The 26,002-nt window shown below is 38.1% G+C and overlaps 1 protein-coding gene across 1 annotated transcript in view; it reads left to right on the top strand.

Annotated features, from left to right (window-relative positions):
• The window catches only part of KIAA0232 (KIAA0232 ortholog), a gene marked incomplete at its 5' end in the record, with an annotated part of 30,446 nt that extends 12,449 nt beyond the window's left edge, over positions 1 to 17,997 (top strand). Inside the window, 6 exons of the mRNA XM_010078303.1 lie at positions 867 to 933; positions 2,161 to 2,242; positions 3,565 to 6,862; positions 13,901 to 13,982; positions 16,042 to 16,139; positions 17,091 to 17,997. Of these exons, the coding sequence (XP_010076605.1) occupies positions 867 to 933; positions 2,161 to 2,242; positions 3,565 to 6,862; positions 13,901 to 13,982; positions 16,042 to 16,139; positions 17,091 to 17,270 (3,807 nt within the window). The remainder of the gene's footprint in view (positions 1 to 866; positions 934 to 2,160; positions 2,243 to 3,564; positions 6,863 to 13,900; positions 13,983 to 16,041; positions 16,140 to 17,090) is intronic.
• Between the last annotated feature and the right edge of the window lie 8,005 nt (positions 17,998 to 26,002).

The following is a 26,002-nucleotide window of genomic DNA, read 5'->3' as shown; positions in this document are numbered from 1 at the left end:
ATAATTTTTTCCCCCTGGGGGGGGGGGGGTGTTCAGTATTTTGCTGTTCTGATGCTGTTGCTGTATCTGGAACTGCTTACAAGTCTAGGTAGACAGTAAAAGCAGGAGCATGTGCGAATAACAGTTAAATGGGATTTAAAAGGAAGCTTGAGTGTATGAAAGGTTTATGTGAAAGAATAAAGGAGGAAAATAGAGGCTTTCAGATTAATAGGCTGTTTATTTTTCCCTGAGCAAACAACACAGTGTTTAAAATGGAACAAAAATAGGCATTGTAAACTGGCAAATCTATGGGATAAGTTTTGCATGAAGATACTGTGGAAGCTTTTCCTCTCCCTCTCTGCCACCTACACGTGTGTATCTTCATACTGTTCTCCTTTTTACCTTCATTCCTGATTTTCTGTATCCTTTTGACAGTCCCTTTCTCACAGGTATGAATTATTCAACCAAAAGGGATTTTTTAAAATGTATCTTAGTGGTCAGTTGATTCTTGAACTTCTGTCCTGAGACTCTTGATAAATCCTAAGTGATATAGTGCAGTAAATGTGACACTGTATAGTTTTCAAAACCTTGCATACACAATAATGCTTGTGACTTGGAGTTTGAAGCCTCTGTGTGAATGTATCTATGTGTTTCATGGAATCATTTTGACCTCTAATGAATGTTTTTATAGGAATGGATTTATAACTCATAATAATTTTTGATTCTTTTTAATGTGTAGTTACCATGCAAAAACAAACATACATATCTGCCAATATATGTTTACTATATTGATGTCTTTCTATGAAATGAATATTCTTTTTACTAAGTTATGTTTTCTTTTTTAAAATTTTTTCTGTTTTTGTCCCTGTGGTTTTGTTGTTGTGCAGAGCTCTGGGATTGAAACCTTAGTGGAGGAGCTTTGCTCCAGACTGAAAGACCTTCAGAGTAAGCAAGGTGAGGAATAATTTTTAAACTTTTGAGGCTATATATTGTACTTATCAACTGTGTAACATTCTGAGACTCAGGGGTGGGAGAGCAGGCTGTTAATTCAGTGGCTTTTAATACAGGCCGTGCAATTTTAGAATACATTTGAATAATTTCATTCAAATAGTTCGAGCTATTCTGTGCTAGTGTGCTTTCTTGACGTAGGAAATAGCCATTCGCAAATGGAGTTTTCCTCAAGAAAAGATATGACTGTTCATATCCAGCTATGTATGTATTTTTAGTAAATATTCCATATTCAGGATCCCCCCTCCCCACCAAAAGAAATCAAAATAAAGTAGGCTTGATTCTGTTACTTGAGCATAATATAAACCTGTAGTGTCTCAAATGAAAGTTCATTGCATATAAATGCTTGTTCAGGTACATAGCAGCAGCCTTTAACACTTATATTAATATGTTTATGGTGTTGCATAAATAGCAATAAATAAAGGATAAATATTTACCTGCTTAAAGCATTATTTTATCTGTTTTGATTCCCTTTTTCTGTTTTTAAATAGTAATTACTAGTCAACTCTCATTTCATACTGCTGTTCTGTGACACTTTCTTACTGAGCCACAATGCTGCTGACCATTTATTTTGAAAAAAAGTAAAATTAGTATGTATCTGACAGCATTTTTTTTGGTATTTTACAGATTTTAGTACAAAGGTTTAGAAATATTTAGAGCTACGTCTCCCACAGGAAATATGCCTTTACATCCACCCGAAGCACAGCAGCTACTGCAGAGGTGTTTCCTTTTAGTGAAATACGTGATAAATTTGATGCAACCATTTGTAAAAGTGTTTGGTTAAATAGTTGAGTTTAATTTTCCATTTTTTTTTATTTCTATCTAGCAATGTAAGGAGATAAGGATTTGAATATGAAATAGCTAAAAATTCAATAGAAAATCTCCTAGTGAGGACATCATTAACTACAAAAGGGCCTGCAGCTGCTAGCCAGTCTTGTTAGGTGAAATCGCTAGGGCTTGAAAAGACAACTGCGGAAAACTTGAGTCTTTGGTGATAATTTGTAATTTCTTTATAGCAGTCAGACTATAAGTTGTTCTGTTATTTACAGTGTTTTATGGAAATTTACTGCTATTACAGGTATACATCTGGGTGCTTTTTGTTAAATACTGTTATAAAATACACTGGCTTTTTGAACTCTTCTATTAAGCGTTTGGAATTTTCTTCCAAAACAGAGGAGAAGATTCACAAAAAGTTAGAAGGCTCTTTGTCTCCTGAGACTGATTTATCTCCCACAGCAAAGGATCAAGTAGAAATGTATGCATTTTTTATTATTCTTATCTGAGATGCTTTTCTCCTTTTGCTCCCATATTTTAAAACAGTGAAGTTAATTTAGTGGGGAAACTGGAGTTCTGTGGATATTAAGAATTTTTTTTTTCCTGCTGTCTTCTTTTGTTCATTTTAGAGATTTAAATATGACCATTTGATACTGTGGGCTAGTTTAATTTCTGTCAAAGTCCTGAGTACTTTCTTCCAACTGTATGCAGAACTCAAGTTTCCTTAAAACCAAGTCAGTCAGGCAAATTAAAAGCCTTTAAAACACCGTTAATTGACATGTTAGAGTTGCAGGAAGAGAATCAAGTTTCCTGTCTCCAGAACTCTTTGTCTTCTGTTGCAGAAGTGGGAAACTGAAACTCTATATAAACTTTAACCTCTTTATAACCCAAGTATTCTTAGTAGTTACCAAGTACCTGAGTCTGGTGTTACTAAAGTACCCAGGAGTTTTATCATTGATTTCACTTGGAGATATGACTGCTTCTGTATCTCTTAGTAATAACCATTGCTAGCAACGGTCTAGTAGAAGTGTTACTAAATAGATGATACTTCTTCAAGGAATTGATTGTGCTAATATGCACTTCACTGACTTCTGAAAATTTAATAGGTTTTAATTGGAATATATGCAATTGAGTATAAATCTCTTTAATGTCAAACACATGCTAATTTAAACATTGCAGAAAACCATATTTTAATCTTGTCCCTGTTGGACAAAGCTGTTAAGCATCTTAAACTACTGTAGAACTACACCTGTTTTGCAATAACTAAGATGTTTTGTTAAAAGTCAGGGATTGTTGACCATCTTTGCAAAACCTTGTTGGCGATGTTTGATTTCTGCAATTGCTATAGCTTTTTCTTAATAGCTGGATGATCAAGCTATGTAGGACTTAACAGATAGTATCCAGTTTCACAAAGGAGAATTTAAAAACCCTGAAATTCAGGAATTCCTCATTTAGATTCTGAATCAAACGTGTTTGAGAAGACTGTAGTGAATTGCTACATTATCTAATCAATCTGGACTCAGGCCTTCACTGACACAATTTCTGTCTACAGTGAAGTTTAGTACTCCCTAAAATGGTATTGCTTTACTTGGCAGTATATTTTTAAACATATATTAACATAAGCACTTTTAAAACTTATCTTAATCTTCCATTTGTTGTCACTCAAATAAACAGTACGATGAGTGGCATGTGCATATGTAGAACAAACTAGATTTTGTGGATGTGTTTTTGGTAATACCTTCTAATCTTAATGCCTGTCTGAAATTCTACAATCTGAATGTCACCTTTTTGTTTTGCTTTCAGGTACTATGAAGCATTTCCTCCTCTTTCTGAAAAGCCAGTTTGCCTGCAGGAAATTATGACTGTATGGAATAAATCTAAAGTATGCTCTTACTCTAGCTCCTCATCTTCATCCACTGCTCCACCAACTAGCACAGATACATCTTCTCCAAAGGACTGCAATAGTGAAAGTGAAGTAACTAAAGATAGAAGTAATAAAGCATCTGCCACTGTACAGGAAAGAACCCAGCAGAAGAAAAGTAAAAATGAGAAAGAAAACAAGTTTAGTAGTAACACTGTTGAAGAGAAGCCTGTTTTGTACAAAAAGCAAGTCCGACATAAGTCTGAGGGAAAGATGCGTCCTCGCTCCTGGTCATCTGGATCCAGTGAGGCTGGCTCAAGTTCTAGTGGTAACCAAGGTGAATACAAGGCATCAACAAAATGCATTAAAGTAAGACACAAAACAAGAGAGGTTCGAAATAAAAAAGGGCGTAATGGGCAAAGCAGGCTTTCAGTGAAATCTGGTGAAAAGGCTGATAGAAAAGGCCACAGCGGAAGCAGTAGCAGCAGTAGCAGCGGGTCCATCAAACAGCTGTGCAAAAGAGGTAAAAGGCCATTAAAAGAGATTGGAAGAAAAGAAGCTGGCGGTAGTGATGGAAAAGATTTGTATTTAGACAGCAGAAATGAAAAGGAATATAAAGAAGAACCCTTGTGGTATACTGAGCCTATTACAGAGTACTTTGTTCCTCTTAGCAGAAAAAGCAAGCTGGAGACTACATACCGCAACAGAGAAGATATATGTGGCGTAACATCAGAGGCTGTGGAAGAGTTGTCTGAATCAGTGCATGGTCTTTGTATTAGCAACAATAATATTCATAAAACATACCTCGCAGCAGGTACTTTCATTGATGGTCACTTTGTAGAAATGCCTGCAGTTCTAAATGAGGATATTGACCTCACTGGGACCTCAATATGTTCTCAACCAGAGGACGACAAATATTTAGATGATGTTCATCTGTCAGAACTCACACACTTCTATGAAGTGGATATTGATCAATCCATGTTGGATCCTGGTGCCTCAGATACGATGCAAGGGGAGAGTCGGATTTTAAATATGATTCGACAAAAGAGTAAAGAAAAAACTGATTTTGAGGCAGAATGTTGCATAGTGTTAGATGGAATGGAGTTGCAAGGGGAAAGTGCAATATGGACAGATTCGACCAGCTCTGTTGGTGCTGAAGGGTGGTTCTTGCAAGACCTTAGTAATTTAGCTCAATTTTGGGAGTGCTGTTCATCTTCTAGTTCTGGTGATGCAGATGGGGAAAGTTTTGGAGGAGATTCTCCAGTCAGATTCTCCCCCATCTTAGACAGCACAATGCTTAATTCACACATGCTTGCTGGCAATCAAGAGCTCTTTTCAGATATTAATGAAGGGTCTGGTATAAACTCTTGTTTTTCAGTGTTTGAAGTGCAATGCAGTAACTCTGTTTTACCATTTTCTTTTGAAACACTCAACTTGGGAAATGAAAATGCAGATTCTAGTAGCACTGCTAATATTCTTGGGAAAACACAGTCTAGATTGCTAATATGGACCAAAAATAGTGCCTTTGATGAAAATGAACACTGTTCCAATCTTTCAACAAGAACCTGTAGTCCATGGTCACATTCGGAAGAAACACGTTCAGACAATGAGACTTTAAATATTCCATATGAAGAATCCACGCAATTTAATGCAGAAGATATTAATTATGTTGTTCCTAGAGTGTCTTCAAGTTATGTAGATGAAGAAATTCTAGATTTTTTGCCAGAAGAAACCTGCCAGCAACAAGCTAGAACTTTAGGAGAAATGCCCACTTTGATTTTCAAAAAAAAATCTAAGCTAGAATCTGTCTGTGGTATTCAGCTAGAACAAAAAGCAGAAAGTAAAGACTATGAAACTACACAAGGGTGTAGTGAAAGCAGTCCACATGGAGATGGCTACAGCTCAGGGGTTATTAAAGATATTTGGACAAATATGACAGACAGAAATTCTGCAGCGATGGTAGAAATAGAAGGAATAGAAGATGAATTGTTTTCGACTGATGTAAATAACTATTGCTGCTGTTTGGATACAGAAGCAAAAGTTGAAACCCTCCAGGAGCCCAATAAAGCAGTGCAGAGATCAGAGTATCATCTTTGGGAAGGTCAAAAGGAGAATTTAGAGAAGAGAGCCTTTGTCTCAAATGACTTATCAAAAGTAGATGGTGGTGATTATACTACACCATCAAAACCTTGGGATGTTAACCAGGATAAAGAAAACTCATTTATACTTGGTGGTGTGTATGGGGAGCTCAAAACATTTAACAGTGATGGAGAATGGGCAGTGGTGCCTCCTAGTCACTCAAAAGGGAGCTTATTACAGTGTGCAGCTTCTGATGTAGTGACAATAGCTGGTACAGATGTTTTTATGACTCCAGGTAATAGCTTTGCCCCTGGTCATAGGCAATTATGGAGGCCATTTGTATCATTTGAACAGAATGAGCAATCAAAGAGTGGAGATAACGGATTAAATAAGGGTTTTTCTTTTATCTTCCATGAAGACTTACTGGGAGCTTGTGGTAACTTTCAAGTTGAAGAGCCAGGGCTTGAATACTCATTCTCTTCCTTTGACCTGAACAATCCATTTTCACAAGTTCTTCATGTAGAGTGTTCGTTTGAGCCAGAAGGAATTGCATCTTTCAGCCCTAGTTTTAAACCTAAGTCAATTCTGTGCTCTGATTCAGACAGTGAGGTTTTACACCCCAGGATATGTGGTGTTGATCGAACACAATACAGGGCTATACGGATTTCTCCAAGGACTCATTTTCGTCCAATTTCTGCATCTGAACTTTCTCCAGGTGGTGGAAGTGAGTCAGAATTTGAGTCAGAAAAAGATGAGGGAGGTATTGCTGTCCCTTCTCAAGTTGATGTATTTGAGGATTCACAAGCAGATCTCAAACCTCTGGAAGAAGATGCAGAAAAAGAAGGGCATTATTATGGAAAATCAGAGCTTGAATCTGGAAAATTCCTTCCCAGATTAAAAAAGTCTGGAATGGAGAAGAGTGCACAAACATCACTGGATTCTCAAGAAGAGTCATCTGTGATGTTGCCAGTAGGAAACCAAGATCCCTGTTTAGAATGCAGTATGAAAGAATCTCTAGATGGGAGGGCGATGGAGAGTTCTAAAGTAAACTGCAGAATAGTGGAGCCACGTGAGGAGACTGGCAGGTTCTGCGGTTGTAAAGCAGGGTGCCATTTCCCCACATACGAGGATAATCCTGTTTCTTCAGGAGAGCTTGAAGAGGTATGTGGATGTATAAAGTTATGGAATTTGCAGCTGGCAGCTGATAACCAGCAATTTGTCATGTGACAGTTCAATTTAAATGTTTGTAATTGTATAGATCTCTAGAAAAATACAGTTTTGTAGAAACATTGGAGGTTCCATCTGAATCTAAGGAAAAACTTTTTTACTGTAAGGGTGACCTAATGCTGGCACAGGTTGCCCAGGAAGGTTGTAGAGTCTCTATCCTTGGAGATATTCAAAAGACATCTGGACGTGGTTCTGGGGAACCTGCTCTAAGTGGGCCAGCTTGAGCAGAAGGAGTTGGACATCATGACCTCCAGAGTTCCCTTTGAATCTCAATCATTATGTTGTTCTGTGAAAAATGAGCCATTTTCAGGCATTACAGTGTCATCTTGCATACCTTTAGAAATATATGCATGTGTACAATCATGTGACTTGAAAATCTGTTTACCTTAGGTTTTTAGCTTATCTGACTTATATATAATATGTTAAAATGTGAACAAAGTTTGAATAATGAGGTATTACTCATATTGATTCAAACCTATTTTAAAATTTTGAATTCAGTCTTTGCAATATGAATTATAGCTACTTCCAAGCAGAAGAATTTGGAGTTGAATTATTTGATGTAAACTTCATAAAAGAAAGGTTTGTAGACAGGTTTAATTGTCTGGAAATTAAAATGTTCTCTTACTAGCATAAACACAAAAAGAAATAAAACATGGATACAAAATCTCCATCACTACCACAGTACTATAAGGAGACCTAACTAACTATCAGTTAAGCTCAGAGTTTTATTTTAGTTCATTTTAGCCATAAGTTAAGTAATGATCAAATGCTTCCAACCGAAAATATCCAAGTTGTTCTTGTTGTGAGCTCCCTCTGCTTTTGAGAAGAAATAGTTGACCAGCAAAATGAAGGTCCTTGAATGTATCCAGAGGAGAGCAACAAAGCTGGTGAAAGGGCTGTAAGGGGCCGCTAAGGACTCTGGGTTTGTCTAGTTTGGAGAGGAGGAGGCTGAGGGATGTCTTACTGCTCTCTACAGCTTCCTGAGGAGGGGAAGCAGAGAGGGAGATGCTGAGCTCTTCTCCCTGGGATCCAGTGAAAGGATGCATGTGAATGGTTCAAAGCTGCACCAGGGGAGGTTCAGACTGCACCTTAGGAAGCATTTCTTTACCAAGAGGGTGGTCAAACACTGGAAAAGGCTTCCTAGAGAGCTGGTCAATGCCCCAAACCTGTCAGTGTTTTAAGAGGTATTTGGACAACGTCCTTAATGTGATGGGTTTGCCCTTGGCTGGGGGCCAGACCACACACCCACTCATGCAATCCCTCCCCTCCGAGGACAGGGGAGAGGATTAAAGGGGAAAAGGGAAAAAAAGGACTCGTGGGTTGAGATAAGATAATTTAATAACTAAACTACAATAATATTGAAAATAATACTATATACAAATATACAAATGAGTGATACACAGTGATACTGCCCCCCCACCCGATGACCAAGGCTCAGCCTGTTCCCAGCTAACGATCCCGGAGCAGGGAGAGTCCTGAAACCACACTCACGGAACGGAGATAACAGTCCGAGCATCCCATACCGAGAGCTGACCGGGGTGGGGGGGGGAAGCTCTTGGGAGAGCGACCACCTGGAGCGAGATGACCCGGAGCAAAAGAGATCCGGAACCAAAAGGGATGATCTTCTGGAGGGTCCTCACCTATATACTGGGCATGACGTGTATGTTATGGAATAGATTATTGGCCACTTTGGGTCTCAATCCCAAACCTAAGATCAAATGTGCTCCCTCCCAGCTTCTCTGGTCTGCGGACAGCCAGAGAAGCTGAAAGACCCTGGCAGCCGCGTAAACGTCACTTTTTATCAGCTTTCTTCTGAGCACAATTCCAAAACACAGCCTCTTGATAGCTGTAATGAAGAAAGTTAACTCTGTCTCAGCTTAACCCAGGACACTTAATAAAATGCTTTAACTTTTGGTCAGCCCTGGAGTGCTCAGACAGTTGGATCAGACGATCATTGTAGGTCCCTTCCAACTGAAATAGTCTGGTCTATTCTGAAGTAATTTGGTTGTGTGGCCAGCCCAGAGATGTTGTCTGGATAGTTAGAAGTTGCATTTTATTTTCCTCTTCAGCCTCCTCTTCCGCATACTCAGTAGTTGTAGTATTTACATTAGGAGGGAATTTTTTTCATTTTTAGATGTAGAGTTGCACCCAACTTGGGTTGTATAATTGTGTACTCTTCAATTATAAGTTTGAAAGACTAATTCATGTGTGGAAAGGCTAACCTTTTTCTTGCTAAAACTAAAGCTAACTTTTTGTTGAATAAAATCAGAGTTCCTTACTTTCCTTCTTCCTCATTTGTCTCTTCTCTTATCCTCCTTTAAATTATTGCTATTGCAGCTTCTCTTCCCACCTGTTAATGCCCTGTTAAGTTAATGAGGATGATGTGGCTCCACATGTTTTCTGGAGTCTGGGAAGTGTCTGGGGTTGTGCCGGGCCTTGCAAAATAGTCACAAAAAAAAAAAACAAAACCCAAAAAAACCCCCCAAAAAAACAAAAAAAAAAACCAGCCCAAAAAAAACTTAGACTGTAAGTCAGAACAGATTCTGGAATTACCTTTTACCAGGAGTAAGCAGAATCAAACTTCATTATGCATTAGGACATAATGAATTACCAAATGGTATAATACAGTTATTTGTGACAAACAAGAGTCTAAAGTTCCTTCCAGCCCTTTCCACATCTTCTTTCTGGCTGATCGGTGCTCCATGAGGTCGTTTATTCTCATTTTCACTTTCAAGAACGTAGTAAGTGTCTGGTATAAGTTTACAGTAGTTCCACAGTTTATGGTAGCTATGAGACTTGAAAAAAACTTTGGTACTGAATAGTGCTCAGAAAGCTTTGGTATTTTATTTTCTTTAAATTCCTTAATGCAAGAGGAAAACTAACTGCTTCCCTTGCTCATGTCACGTGGTTTTTGTAGGCATTTTCATAACTTCAAAATTATAAGCCACTGAGAAGTACAAAGGGCCAGCAACCATCTCAGCAGTCTAGACTCCAATTTGTTTTGCAATTAAGCTCTTCCTAGGGGACCTGAGGAGCCTGATTACAACTTAAACTCAGAAGGACTGGGTTAACTAGCCCTCCTGTATCTAGTGTGTCTCGAGGATGTGTGCACCCTCAGGGCTTTTCTAAGAGCCATTAGTGTGCATCTGAAGATAATAGGCTTTTTGACTTGAGAGCATTTATCCAGATTTATTTTTGTAGTTAAGTCTGTCTGTAACAGAAGAGGTTTTTTAAGCAATAAAACAATTTAAATATGTTGGTTAGGAAGTAAACTTTAATCGGTAAATATGATGACTATATTGTGTGCAGGAAGGGGTGCAAAACGTCATGCAAGTATTTCTTCTGTGTGTGAACTTTTTTATTTTTAAGAATGCTATTATTTATTTTCATGAGCATTAAACAAAACAGTATAAAATACCTAGAATTAGAACAGTTTAGGAGGAGCGTTCTTCCTGGACACCCCACATGTACATGCATGGGAAAAAGAGTTAACTTGAGTAGAGGCTATGGAATTGACCAATTAGTATAGATCAGTATTTGAAAGGATTTTTTAAAAATGGAGCTTTTGTGCTTCCATTTACTGACTTAAGATAAAAATTAAAGTTATTGTTTAACTCACTGTTGAGTTGTGTTCTGAGGTACCTCCAATACTTTTGCATAAACGTGTGTGAAATACTTATATAGACCACAGTGTAATAGTAAAACATTCGGTTTGCATCACATAAACTGGAATTACATACAAGTTGTGCAAACACACATCTTTGAATGCCTCCTGTTTATAAGACTGTAGGAGAATCTGTTTCAGTTTCCTTTTTCTTACCTTTTATATTATTGTAGTATATTTTACAGCGGGAGTCTGATGATAGCTCCTGCAGAAGTTCACCTAGCTTTAAGATTAAAAAAAAAAAAAAAAACACAAAAAACCCCAAAAGGAAAAAAGAAACCCCACAAAAAAAGCCCCACCCCACCCCCCCAAAAAAACCCAAACCAAACCCAAAACACAGAGGGATCTCTTATGCCTTAAAATCAGGACAATCAAGTGGGAAAAACATTCAAGAGCACCTAGAGTTGTCCACATACAAAGCAAAGGGCTTCATTGTTAAAGAGAGAGTAATTTTTGGGCTGAGAAAGGATTGGTCCAGATAGTTCTTGATATGTGCTGATCATGGCAGGTGATGAAAACACCTACAAAGACTCTGAGCTCTAACCTCATTCATAAGACATTAATTTTCTGAGATTTTGAAGGATGTAAGTATCTTGTATGAGAGGGAACTTAAACAGAGTTCACAATGACAGTATAAAAATCATGAGGAAAAAACAAGATTTAAAGTAAGCCAATAAAATAAAGATTTGGTACACCTGAAAGTCCTAGAAGTAAATCAGAAACAGAAAAATGACTGCAGGATATTTCTGAGAGACAGAACTAACAAGCTTGGAAAGCTATGAAAAGATTATCATGCCTAGATAATCTTGCATAACTGTAACATTACAGTAGTGTTTGTGCTTGTGAATACTGAAGTTCTCATGGGATTTCACATCGCCTCAACCAGAAGCTCTAAGAGAAACCTCAGTTAACGTATGTCCAGCTGTAGAACAAGAAAGGAAACCCATTAGTCTTCTCTCAGACCTGCTGCAAGACTGGGAGTGAAACAGCATTGGAGTTGCATTTGCCTTGTTGTCTTTGAGCTCTGCTTAAGAACAAAGTAAAATAAATATGAGTAGTTTCAGAGAGGAAAGACTTCCACTTGCAATTTCTAATAGCAGTAGCATTGAGAATAGTAGCTATTTAGATAGGTAGCTGGCAAATTTAATAAAACTTCTCATAGAATGCTGTAAGTGTATGCATGTGTGTGAAAGAAGGAGGAAGCATAAATTGTAAACGCAGTTTTAAAAGGGAAAGAATGCCAACAAAGCAAGGTACAGTCATGGTAATATTCTGGAGTTGGTATTTCATATTTACTAATCGGAAGTACTTCTTTAATTCACAGGAATTTTCATTATGACAGACTGTGTAATTATAGTAAACATCTAAGTAACTGTAGGAAAAAATTGTCGGTGCATGTATGAAATGGACATCAGCTCGTGCCCCCCATCACCTCCCAAACAAAACCCTCAAATGGATTTAGTATGGATAGCGGGTCTTTCTACATCCATGCTTTTGCTTTATATATCTGGTGTTAATGCTGGTTTAGAAATGAACACAATGAGCATCAGTGTGGGGGCAAGAGGGCCAGGTCTGAGCTCAAACTGAAGTCCTGCCTGGCTGCTTCAGCATTCAGCCAGCAGATGTGGCTCTGGCTTTCTCTAACTCTTCTGGTATCGAGGCAGTGATGGAAGGACACGGGAGCCGAGGCAGCCTACAGTTGGCATCAGTTCAGTCACGGAGCCATCCTGAAGCAGATACATAAGCTCTGATGGTGACTTAGCCCAAGCAGCAAGATAGGTAGTAGCTGTAGCTTGTTACATGCTGCCAAGGTCAAGCTGGCTTTGCTTGTAACCTGCTGTGGTTCATCCAGTTTACCACGTGTGCAGATATGAATACAGGTGTGACACCAGTGATGTGGGAAACGTTGAAGTTAATAAGGCATTGTACATGTGGAATTTACATGCCTGTATCCATAGTCAGCAGCAGAGTGAGGCTTCCATGATCAAATATATTTGTAAATGCTTATATTTCTTGTTAAGTCCTGCTTCAAATACCCTTGAGCTTTTTTTTTTCCCCCCTTTCTTTTGTCCTTTTTTTTTTTTAAACTATGGTTTAACTTTATAAGAACTCCCTTTTCTGGAGTTGGGGTTTGAGCTTCTGGAGGGTGGTTCCAAAAAGGACTGTTCCTTGGGTTTATGAGAGGAAACCAGCATGGATAATTTCAATATTAATATAGCAGAATTTCATGGGGAAAAAAGTTTAATCTGGCACACACTTCAGAATAGAGCATTCTTGAGTTTCTCATTTGGTTTGAGAGGGACTTCTCTTTATTAAGTAATAAGTGTTCGTAAGTTTAGGTTCTGTAGGTTTGTAGTTCTGCAGTAGTTTAAGAACAACAGGAGGTTTGTTAATTTTCCATGCTTAAATGTTGTCAAGTTTACAGAGGAGGAAGCTAGATAGAAACTCAGTGTTGAAGTTCATTTGTTACTGTTTTTTAGTAGCTAGTTGCGCTATACTTTGTTTTTGAATCATTCTTGCTAACATCTGTAAGGGATGTTACAAGCTGGCATCATCTTTTGAAGGTTAATGGGGTTACCACAGGTGCAGTTATAAAACTAGGGACGTTTGTTGTGACAAGCCTTTGGTATTTTAGCCGTGTCTATTAATTTCATAAGGAAAGGGCTCTGGTAAACTTAAACTAGCATTAATGTGGTGAGGGGAGTATTTAGGCATTTTTTGTGAGTAGACTGAGATTATTTTTAGCATAAAGACAAATAATAAGTCATAACCAGTTTTTCCTCATGTTGACACATTATTTCTCTAGTTTAATTTTATGTTATCACGTTGATGGTAATAATACTGCTAATTCACCCTTCCAGACTTTAAATTTTGCTGCTTTTTGTTTGCTGTCTTTTCTGTTTTGTTTTACACTGCACCATTTGTCATGGTGACTAATGTTGGTTTATTGTATTTTCATCTCTTGGGTAGCTACCTGTTCTCTCTGGTTTTGTCCTTAGATTATACAGTGTAGGGCTGGAATTCATCTTCTTGTTCTGGATTTGTACAACTCTATTGTCAAATAGGGGCAAAGTATAAGCCCCTGCGTGGAGTTCATATTGTGCATAAGAGTTCAGATAATGGGTGTTCTATTTTAGTTTGACAGTCCTGTCCCATCAGTATTAGAAATTGAACAGTGTGACTTGTAAGACCTAGCTAATTGGTTGTAACACCAGAGTTTAGTCCTTTACCTGTGAGTATATTATTTTTGGCATAATAAAGTGTGATTATTGTCTAAACACTTTCCTATATTGAATACTAATCTGCAGAGAATGAGTGGCAGCCAGGAAAAGCAATGCTGGTGGGAAAAGGCGCTCTATTCTCCCCTTTTTCCTGCATCACAGTGTGAAGGTAAGAAGCTACGCCTGGTTGAACTCATGTGCTCTTGCCCCTGTGTTAGAATGAGATGCTCTTTCTTACGAATTGGAGTTGCTGCAGATGAATTGGAACTACCATCTGTATTTTTTTAAAAAACAGTACATTTCCACAATAAATTATCTTATCTGAGAGAGAACTAGGATGGTTCGGTTATGTTTGTAATAAATCTCTAGTATGCTTCCAAATAGTTTTTAAATGAAAGTGCTTTTAAAGTAGTCTTAACATTTATGCAAATTTACTCAATTCTAGAGCCTGGAATTAAGTAAATAGAATATTAATCTCTGACTCTGAAAATACTTTATTACATTTTTTAATATGTTTCAACCTGAATGATACTTGTTAGGTAGAACATGATAATTACCTTTTATGGGTTCACATAAGTAACATGCTAGTTATTCAGTGAATGTGTGGAATTTATCTCCAGCTGGGAAGGAGAGGGACTTGCCTCTTGGCCACTCCTTTCACTGTGACAATCTGGGAATTTTTCTGTCCCGCAAAGAGAGTAAGTCCAGTCTTGGTAGGCAGGCTGCTTGCAAGCGGAAGCAGGTGTGCTTCCAGCACTCCCTGTTGCCTCCCAAGAATTTGTAGCATCTGACAGCTGGCCCATGCCCAGCTTTTCAGTGGACAGGCAAGAATCCAGACAGCTTTTTCTTGCCTGCATTCAAATTTACCTTTTCTGGGGAGAATGCAAGAAGCTTAATAAATACGTTCTGTATACTGAATTGACAGGATATCTGATGCTTTCGGTTGGTAGGGGCTCAGTGCAAGAAACTTCTAATCAGCGACCTGGTTCCTTAATAATCCGGAAGTAGATTAGCCAGTAATTATTACTGAACTATTTTTGGAGTGTACCTTAAAGTGCAACCAACGAAACGGTGTTCTCAGTGCCTAAATGCCCTTACTTTGGTGCTTAGGACAGTCTGGGTTACTTTTAAGAATTTCTTAACCTGATTCACTCCCAACTATAGAAATGTGTTTGCACAGTGAAAGAGAATAGATTGACGCCTACAGGACTTAGATTTGCCTCCTGGACTGGCCACAGAACCTCCCACATTAGAAAAAACTCAGTATTTACAAAGTAGAGATTTTTAGTGTCTTTTTGTAAAGTGCTTTTCCCCACAGTGATAATTGCAGAGGTATTGTTGGTGTAGTAAATGGGGTGACTCGCACTCTGGAGTATGTATTTTACAGAGAATTCGTGGGAGTGAATTGTGTCTTTTTTTGCTGACATCTGCTGGTGAATCTGCATAACTGTCTCAGTGTTTCACCACCTTATTTTGTTAGAGGAAGACAGAATATACAGTATAAAATTCTGGACTATGAAGTCCAGAACCTGCTTGATGCAGTGGCACATTTTCTACTGTGAAGTAGAACAGTTACAGGATTTCCTCTTTCAAGACTAAGTTTAACAAAACCAGAGCTTTATCCTCAGAGCTAATGTTATTTCACAAGTCGCTAGCTGTATCCAGTTTTCTGTATGGGTATTTTTTATATATGGATATCGATGCATGTGATCCATATATATCTCTGTGATATATGTTGATATTATACATGGAAATTTACTCTGGTAAGTATAAACCACAGCCATTCATGTCAACTTTTTTTTTTGAGCTTCAGTCAAGGGCAGGCTGCTGTTGCAGTATGTTTTGTGTGGGCATAGAAGTATGAATGGTCTGGAACACCATGCATTATCAGAACTGAAAAAATGTACTGAACCATTTATAATAAAAATAATTTTTTTTTCTCTGTATCTTACTATTTTAGATATTTCCATTGACTATGTATCTTTTTTTTTTTTTTTTTGGTTATCCAGGTAAGATTTGATAATGATAAAATCATTAAGGTATCAAGCTTATCCCTTTAAGGATCTGAAACTAAAATCCCCCACAAGCAGAGGGTTTACATCACTAGAGTAAAAATTTAAAGAATACTTCTCTAGATTATTTCATTATAGCTAAATGTAAATAACAATGTTCCTCAATTGTTTTTTCTTCCTTTTTTCTCTGGAACACCCCCACAAACACAATGTAAGAGTGTTATACAAATGCCAAGGGAGAGAATGGTGTAGGAGAATTTGCAGATGTAAAGGAAGTATCCAATGATGATGAACATCTTTTAGATTTTAATATGGTAAGTGTGTCACTGGTCTGGGGGAGAAGGTTTTTTTTGTTTATTTTATAAGGGTGTGCCACCATGTCTTTTCTTTCATTACAGTTTTCAGTCTGGCCTCAAATGAAATTCGTATGAAAACCTTCAGAAGCTTTTCTTTCCTTACTTTGTGTTTTAAACTCTTCTGAGTCTCAAACATTCTGCTGAAAACTCCCCAGTGTTGTACTGTGGGGAGTACAGCCCTTTGTACAAAGAGGTTGACTTGTAGTAGTTAAGCAAACTCAGTTTCCTGTGGGAACACTTGGCTTTTGCTTGTTGTGTGTGTTAAACATGAGTCTTTTTTTTGCTCAGCTTCTAATTTCAGTAAGCATAGAGTGGGTTGATGTGCACTATGAAGGCAGAAAGCACCCGTAACTAAAGGTGTAAACATAATGTGTGCTGAATTCTGTCCTGCTTACGAACAAAAACCTGATATTTTGCTGTAGGCAAAACCTTCATGATACACTTTTAAACTTTGTAGTGACGATAGGACTTAAATTACACTGTGACACGCTTGCTATAGCTGTGCTGATTCTGCTGAAAATATATGGCTTTTGGTTGAAGTTTAGTCAGATCTGTGCTGTGTTTTCTTGATATTTAATACTTAGTACCAAATTTTCAATGTAACTTTTACAGTAATTTTCTAACATGACCTGTGATAATGATGCATTCTAACTGAGTTCCCTTTTGATTCTCTGTGCAAATCCTAAAATTAAGGAATAGGAAAAAAAATAATAAAGGCCTCACCTTTTTTTCCTGCTGTTCTGCAGTCCTTTCTACATAGTGGACTAAGTCAGGAAAGAGGAGGACTTGCCCTATAATTGTGACATCTCTCTTGAACAACTACAAAACTATATATAACCTCCCAGCTCAGAAAAAAAGCAAGCATGCTTTTTATTGTTCCCCATCAACACTGTCAGTTTAAATCCTTAGGTTTCTTCTGTTTATGAAGCAAGATGTGCAGATGATATAAATGCTGAGGCAAAACCAAATGGCTTCAGGAAGAAGATCTACTCCAGTGGTAGCTCCAGCTCTGAAGACACAGCTTCAGAAGGTGGAAGTGAATGGGCTGATCCATGTGAGGAGGAGCTTTTTTCTCGAACTCAACTATAAAAACTGCAGAATAGAACAGATGATTTAAAAGTAACATGAGATGGAAAACTATCCTTGAGGGTCTGTAGCTCTAAAACAACAACTTGAGTTTCCTCTTCAGTTAATGGATTCAGATGTGTATTTATCTTTCTCTTCTTGCTTATTTTATAGATGAGGACACAGCTGTCCCGTTGAAGATTTTTTTTTTCCCCAAAAAAACTGTTAAATTCTTGGCTATTTGAACTAGACTAGATTGTGTTGTCAAATCAAGAATGGATGTGCATGTGCTTGTCTTAGTAGTACCACTGCTTTTTTGCATCTTAATTGCAGTTATTTTCATTCGTAACTGTAGCCCTACCACTATTACTATCTTCTTAGCATCGCAGTGTCTACAACTACTTCTGCTATTCAGAGACTTCAGCTTTCTGCACATTAGGCTTTGTTCTTTAAGAACTGGGAGATAAATACTTAACACTGTAATCTATCAGTGCCTTTCTGAATGCAGGAGAAAAGCATGAATGACTTGTCCAGTCTTCATCCAGTAATTCTCATAACTTTGAAGTAGGAACAACAGGGTTGTGCTTTAGAGACTTACAGAAACTGTGTTTTCTATCCTGTGATTCCCCCCTCCCGCAAACCAACACTGAGGATACCATGGTTTGTATTTTTGCTAACTGGAGAAGCCAAGGATTTTTTGTAGGTATGGAGGCAATGTGGGGTTTTCTTTCCTTTTTTTTTTTTTCTTTTTTTTTGTCCTTTTTAGCAACTTGCCAATGTGGGGCAGAAGTAACACCAAAAATAATAAACCACTGGGGTGATGTGTGGATTGTTGTGAATTTTGTAACGAGTAATGAGAATGTTGTCTTGTTGCAGATGATGGCATTCATGTAACCTGCAAAAGCATCCTGTACTGAACTTGAGCCTGAATGACTGAAAGTCTAAAATGCTCAGAGTGTTCAATGTTTGAAATGCAAAGGGTCAGTGCTTCACTTGAAAGAAATCCTGTGGCTGCTGCAGTTAGCTGCTGTTGTGGCTGTAATTTAGTAAATCTCGTAGTTCATTTTGTGTTTCTGAGAGAATGTGTGGGGCAAGTTACGTGTGTGGTGGGTGGGGGGAGGGAAAGTGATGACTTACAACATACATGTGTGATTGCAGTAGTGATTGTTGCTTTATGTGACTTGCTTTTAAATTTTATTTTGTTAACTTAGAAAGTCAATGCATTGTCAAGTTGCATCTGTACAAGACTATCAACTCCTTGTGCTTTTAACACATTATGCAAAATGTATAAGCCAGGAGGAGCAATATTTGCAAAACTAAACATTTAAGTTTGTACCAACTCATAGTTTAAAAACACCACCTAACTAGTCTATACAATAGCAGCATGTCTATAACATCAGGAAGTGCAGAAAGTCCAATACTGACTTGAAAAGCTTAACCATTAATGTTGACAGGCAATAAACCTAACGAGAACTATAGCTGTTTGAAATGTGAGCTGAACTGCCTTTGAAATATGTTCTGTGCTAGAAAGGTTTTCTGAGTAACTGGGTTTTGTTGCCTTTATTCAATTGATAATGTAAGAATTTAAGTACGTGGTTGGAAAACCATGCCATTCTTTGTGCAACGCTTTTTGTTGAGATCCTTACTTAAAATTGGCTTGGTTTGTCCTTACCTGGGGACTTTCTTTTGGTCCTCCTCTTAGAGTATGTTTTAGGGTTTGTATTCATGCAACAAATCTTTTGACACTTTACAGTTTCTTTTCTTAATTTATTTGCAGACTTTGGATAGATTTTTATATATTTTACTTTCTTCTGGAGCTTCCTTGAGAGGTTGTTTAGCACCTGCACTGAGAACTAGTTAAATGTAACATGAAAGTAAAAAAGAACTTTACACACAAATTCTTCAAATCACTACAGTGAAGGATGGAATAGAACTTCATTCGAGAACAAGAAATGACCAAATGGACATATTTCAAACACAAACTTCAGCTCAGTTAATTTTGGCTAGAGCTGCCTCTGGTAAGAAAGGGCTCAAAAACAACAAAGGTGTTGCCTATAGTTACATTGTGGCATGTAATAATTCCAGCACCTTTGGGGAAAATAAAATCGTATATTGAGCTTCGGCAATAACAAATTGTTACTTGTTTTCATAGTTTAATGGCTAAAGCTCTAAAGCTTTCAGTGAGAGTTGAAGTGTGGTTTTTAGTTTTTCTGTATGGATAGAAACACACACAAGAACAACAACAACAAAAGCATTAAAGGTTGGCATATTTTACTGTGGTATGAAGCGCATTGCATATCCATAGCACTGAAGTATCAGTTTTCCATTCCTGGGCTGAAATTTGTTTCTACTTTTTGCTTCAAGTGGTTGTATTGTTCTGATTTCACGTACACCAGAGTAACTGATTTTGTTTTCTTGTGAAGTTACTTAACACCGAATAAAAATATAAAAGGACAATTGGATGGCGTGTGTGCGTGTGTGTGTTAATTTTCTTTGGCCAATGTATATAACTTAGCTACAACATAGCAGTTAAGAATTAAAGATTCTGGAGAGAGAGTATGAGGTATCTAATTTGGGAGTCCTTTTCATCACCATAATTTTAAAATCTTTTATTATTTTTCAGGAAAATTAAATACACTGCATATGTTCTTTAAAAAAAAAAAGAAACAAAATAAGCATAGTCCCCACTTTAATTATTTCTGTAGGGAATATTGTAATCTCATTCCAAAAGTTAATTTGTAACAACTTAATGTTTAGTGAACATGAGGCCTCTCTCAAAAAAACAAAACCAGAAAAAACCCACAAAACCCAAACAAACCCAGACCCTCTCTCACATATCAGTCAAAGAACTTTTATATAGTACTGAATCTAAATAGCAGACACAATTTCTGCTTCCAACTTGTGCTCAGCCATCAAGTGGTAAGCATCTCACTTCTATTTTAGAAAAACTGCATCTGTGCCAAGAAAATGCATGCTCCTAACTCCATGGCTGGACCTCTTTTTATAAAAGGAGAACAGACCCACTTATGAACAGCTCACATTCACCTTGGTGGAGACATGTGCATTATGTTGCTGTAAGTTTACATTGTGACTTGTGATTCTGTGTAGAATGATTGTAACTTCCCTGAATTAGAAGTGCAATGAAAACAACACATAAATACACACTTGGGAAATATGGAAAATGGTTGCTCTGTAAGGTCCTTGGCTGAATACTTCTGTTCAGTAGTATCTAGCGTGTTTTAAACTTCATAGGTAAAACTTCCAAATGCATTAATTATTTCTTAAATACAGCCAGAGTGTATTCTCATTGTGTTTATAGAAAACACTTGATAAAGGAATTAGATTTGATCAGCCAGGCCTTTCAATTGTTGTATTTGAACTAATAAATCCACATATTTTAAAGAACTAGTTTCCAGTGTAAACAGTGCTTCTGTCACGCAAAAACCGCTGCGTAGTCCTTGGCTGCAATTGCATCTGTCAGTGGCGGGGCAGGCTTTAAATGCATGTCAAACTGTGACTCCATGGGAGTGCTGTCTGCAGTGAGAATTCAGGGAAAGGTACTGCAGCTCCTGGAGAGCCAGTCTTCCCAGGATTCCTTGACAGTAACTCTTTTCCTGCCAGGACCTGTGTATTTAAGTATTACCCTTAATGAACTTGTCATCTACCTTTCACACACAGCATCTCACTTTTCTTTTATGACCTATGGAACTAGTAGCAACAAGGCTCCAGAGGTGTGGGACAAATGAAACTCAACTGATACATTTCTTTCTACAGTGAGATCCCTCTTCCATTGTTCAAGCTCCTCTTAAAATGTATTATAATATGCAAGTTTTTATAAATTTTATGAGGTGCCTCTCCAATATGATGATAATAGGATTAAAAGGAACAACAAAGCTGTCAGAGCTGGCAGTGGGTCAGCATGCTGCCATGAAGTGACTGGGTGGCAAAACAGTGCCCTGCTTCATCGTTGTGGAGAGCTTCACCTCTAAATGCACCTAGGACAGAGGCTGAGATGAAAGACATCCATGTACGCTGCCTTCTTCTACCTGACAGCCTGCCTGCAGGGCATGTGCTTCTGGAAGAACCATATCTGTTACTGTAATGTATTTGCAACTGTAGAACCCAGTTAATCCAAGAACATGAGGAGGTACAAAAGCAGTAGTAAGTCTCTATTTCCCTGTCACGACAATGCAGGGTCACTTTTATTAACAGCAGGAACAGTTATATAATATTGATACAATTGCTTTTCACATAAAGATTGTAGGAATTGTTAATGAAGATGACTTAACTGCCCATCATTTCTGTGTAAACCTTATTTTGCTCACTACAAGGAAACAGTGTGAGATGTAACAACTTCCCTTATATCACTGAATTGAGCAGTCTCAAATTCTTTAATTTCTTCTAAAATCAATCTCAACCATCAAACCTGTTAAAAAGTATAGATGAGTACATTTCATATTGATTTTGGTGCTTTTCTTGTTCGTAGCCACAGAAATGCCCAAGCAAATAGCACTGCAGTACAATAACAACACTGAAAGCAAATACATAAGCACTAGAATAGACTGCCTAAAAAAGGGATGCCACTTCCACCAGTAAGAGATTTTTAGGAACAGGTTAGACAAATGTGTCAGAAATTACGTAGGTATGTATACATACATCCTGCCTTAAGGAAAAACCAGGAACTAAGTGACTGACAGATTTATCTGAATCGTGTTTTCCATACAGGAACAGCTTATATCCAGAAGGGCTATTAAATTGATTCATAGTTTACAGAGAAAAAAGAACCATTAGATTGCCTACAGGACATTAAAGCTTGTGCAGTTTTTCCTTTATTGATCCCAAAGTTGTTGAATAAAGAACACCTTGTGTGTGGTTTAAGCCTGTTGTCCAAAGAATAATTTGCCTTGTTAATCCCTACCTGCTATGGTAGGCCACCCTGATCCCTTCCAGATACTTCTCTGCGATGACTTAGTGATGAGTTAAGATCCGCAACAGAAGTACTGTGGAGGCTTTTGTTAGCAATTATTTATGGGCACTTAAGATTCTGCAATTCTGAGATATTAATACAAGTAGCAATATTTTTAGTTTGTTTAGTCTTACTCCTTCACACCTTATTACTCATTCTTTCCTGTAGACAGTGATAGAAACATTCCAGTCACGTGCATCATGTTTCAGTAACATCAATTGAAATATGCTGGGAAGTCTCGCACTATCTTCCCCTACCTTTGCTGCTATTCATTTTCTTGCTGTCTCATGGAGGGGAACTTCAAACCATGTAAGTCTATTCTCACCCAGTGGTAACAGAAAGGTTGACAGTAAAGGTATAGACCTGGCTTCACTTTCCTCATCCTTTATGAAGTTTACGTTCCTACAGGAGGCAGCCTTTTGGGAGAAGGAAATGGCATGTTCTGAAGCTGTTCTTGATTCATCCCAAACCTACTAAAATGGTTTGGTGCATAGATGTTCCACTGCTAGTAGGAATGCCCACGCAGATGGTGGCTGTGCTGAAAATGGACTGCTGTCAAACACAGATGTGGAAAAGGCAAATGTTCATTTTGTGAAAACAAAATTAATTTGGGAGGAGTTTGAAGTAGAAGAGCATAGTATTCTCCATTTGTCAATAACATCACCATTTGTTTGTGAGGTGCTGATATTTTTGATCAAATCATCCTGCTCATTATTAAAAGTCAGGAGAAACCTGAATTTATTCATTGTTCCCTTTTCCTGTGCTGTAAAACGTGCACTACTCTACCATACATACAAGTAATTCTTTACAGAATTAAAGGAAGAAGGAGGAAAGAGATCAATGTCTCGTCTCTGTTCTAACACCTACCTTCAAGAGAGAACTCTTCTGTCTCTTAGCATCTTATCCATCGCTTGCTACACTTAGCACACTTGCACTCTTGCTTGCATAAGGTAAAACTACCTTAAATGACAGTGATGGGAACTGGAGGTGGAGATGTTGGTCAGCTAGTATTCAATGAAGCTCAGTTTGGCTGTCCCTGAAAGCTGCTTGCATCATACTTGGCTTCTGATGAATGAAAATTCAATCTAGATGTTTGCCCATCTAGTTCTTAAAAAAAAATTAAATTAAAAGTTGTATCAGTTGCAAAATTGCTGAAGCTTCAAAACAGAACTGAGCCTAAGCAGAGAGTAATTTCCTTACATCTACAGGTGTAAGAAGCATGAGGAAAGCCTGTACTTCTGTTCCTTAACTCTACCTTGTTCTAAAGGAAGAAAGGAAGGACTATTTGCGTACTTTTTCCATATGTAGTGTATTTTGCAGAAATCAGTGAGACAAATCAGTGAGAGCACAAATCCTTCAAGCTTTTTTCCAGAGTAACCATAAAACTGTCATACCGAATTCTGCTGGCATGAATATGAGCTTGTATGATGGGGCTTTTGAATTGAATGTTTAAAAAAAAAAAATCTCTAGCACTAATCTGTTATTCGACCACATAGATGTTTTTTGCCCACTAGGTGAACATCAGTTGCCAATCTGAGGCTGCTGTATGTAGTGCTTCATTTCTACACAAGAGCCACAGGCAAGACACTCTTGAACAAAACATTAGGATTTTGTCCCAAGAATTTTTACAAAACAAGTATTTCACGGGTTTACCCAACTGAATCCATGGCAGAGCACTGATGATAACCACGCTGAGTAAGTGCCACAACTAACTTGTAATCATGCTTTTGAGTATTTACTTACATTAAAACAGGAAGACTTGATTTCTTAGCATGCCCTTCTGGATGAACTTTACATTTTGCACAGCTGAAAAACAAAGGCACTAAAGGTCCCCTTTACACTTAGTCATGCATTCATACTTCCCGTACCTGGTAGTACCTGTTCTGCTTCCTTTAATAATTAGGACATGCCACGCTTCCATGAGAGCTAATAGTATGACACTGTATTTAGTCATATAATGTCAGCCCTTCAGCTTTTACCAATACAGAGGAATAATAATACACAATACTTGCAGACAGAAACTACGTTATCTTGGACGGAGGCAGCTTTAACAGAACTGATGCTAACTGCTAATGGCAAAAAGTCAACTTTTGGTAATACCTCACAACAACCAGAAGTGTTGTTTACCTTTTTCCATGTAAAGAGGGGTTTTTTTTATATTGACTAGGCCGTGATTTTCTGTAACATGTTGAAGCTGAACCTGGTATTTCTATGCTGCCTAACACAGTGGGACCCTGGTTGTTATGTTCAGTGCAAAGAACAGAATTTTAGGGTGTGTGGGTAGCAAAAAACCTATCAGCTGAATAGGAAGAGTCATCTGTGGGCTGGAAATGGAAAATATCCACTAAAATAAATCACATAGAATGGGATCTTGAAGGTATTATGATTTTTAGGCAAAAATTCTATCCTTAAGTAAGTGCTGACTCAAAGTGTTTAAGTGCCTAACTCCTTGTGTGATTTAAAACTTTTAGCTGTACGCTGCACTCTGCTACTGCTGAAAGATTTCCTGCAGATTTTTCTAATAGTTTCTTCAGCCTAAACAATATTACAAAGATAGGAGTATCACTACTTCCTTTGGAGACTCTGCAGACTCATGACTGTGTATTTACATTCTATTATTTACCCTCAGAATGTAACAACTTTGACCCAAGTTTGATGATAATATGTTTGATGATGACAATACACTCTTCTGGTCGCTCCAGCAGAAGAATTGATTCCCACTCTCAAAAGCCAAAGGAAAACGTTAATACTGAAAAAGGAATTAGTGACAGTATAAGCTCCAAAATAGTATGTCTCTTGCATATAAACAAGCTTGTAGTGCTTCAAAGCTGTTTTGCTTTTGTTTACCTTCTTTTAATAATATGGAAGCTGTCTTGCAGAGGTAGCAATGATTTTCAAATAAAGATACGGGGAAATTAGTGCCAATCTTATGTTGATACCAATCTTAGAAATCCATCAGAATAAGCGCTGATATTTGTCAGTCTCTGACCCAGTCGCAGAAAGTATCTGCAGAGGTATAATTTTTTGTTGATGGTAGATGTTCAGTGCCTACCTGTCATCTTAATAATAACCTCATCTTTATAGCATGGAACTGGTGTCACTGGGGTTATGGTGGCAAGTACTTCCGTACCAGTCTACTGTAGCCTCTCGCAGTTTATTCAGGCGTAACTTGCTGATATCAAAGCTTGAAGAATCACAGTTTTGCTCTTATTTATATTGAACTGATTACATTAACACAAATTCTGCATTTGCTGCACTCACACTTCCAGTTTCAGGGTAGATGAAAGAGGTGTGAGGTGATGGGGAGGGTGCAAAAAGCGTATGACCTTTGCAGAAAAAAAGCAGGAAGGAGTTTCAAAGATAAGGAAACACTAGAGCTCTGCTGCTGCAAGGTACTGATTGCTCCTAATTCAACTTTGATTTCAGTGTGGGGGTGGAGAGAAGAAGGGGTGTGCTGACTATGACACTGACTATGCAAACACCAAAAGGGAGCTCTTTGGGACGGGAGGGTAAGATAGGAGGATGGGAAGGTAAACCAAACACACTGGAACAGCAGTTACCACCCTAGAGCCTCCACTGCTGGCAGCACGGGTCAGTTCCACAGAGCGATGGATACACCTCCACTTGATGCTCCAGACCTTCCACAGTCCAAACCTGCAAAGCCACCGAATTTTGTTGTGCCTCTAGAACGCAGACGGGACCACAAGGGCAGTCCCGCTGCACGCCTGCGTCCCCCGGGGGCCGCCATCGCGCAGGCCCAGCCGCCCGGCACAGCTCGGCCCCGGCACAG

Source organism: Pterocles gutturalis, unplaced genomic scaffold (genome assembly GCF_000699245.1).
Source record: "Pterocles gutturalis isolate BGI_N339 unplaced genomic scaffold, ASM69924v1 scaffold45373, whole genome shotgun sequence".
In the NCBI taxonomy this organism is placed as follows: domain Eukaryota; kingdom Metazoa; phylum Chordata; class Aves; order Pterocliformes; family Pteroclidae; genus Pterocles; species Pterocles gutturalis.
Note: the sequence above shows the minus strand (reverse complement) of the source record. Positions and strands in the feature narration are given on the sequence as shown.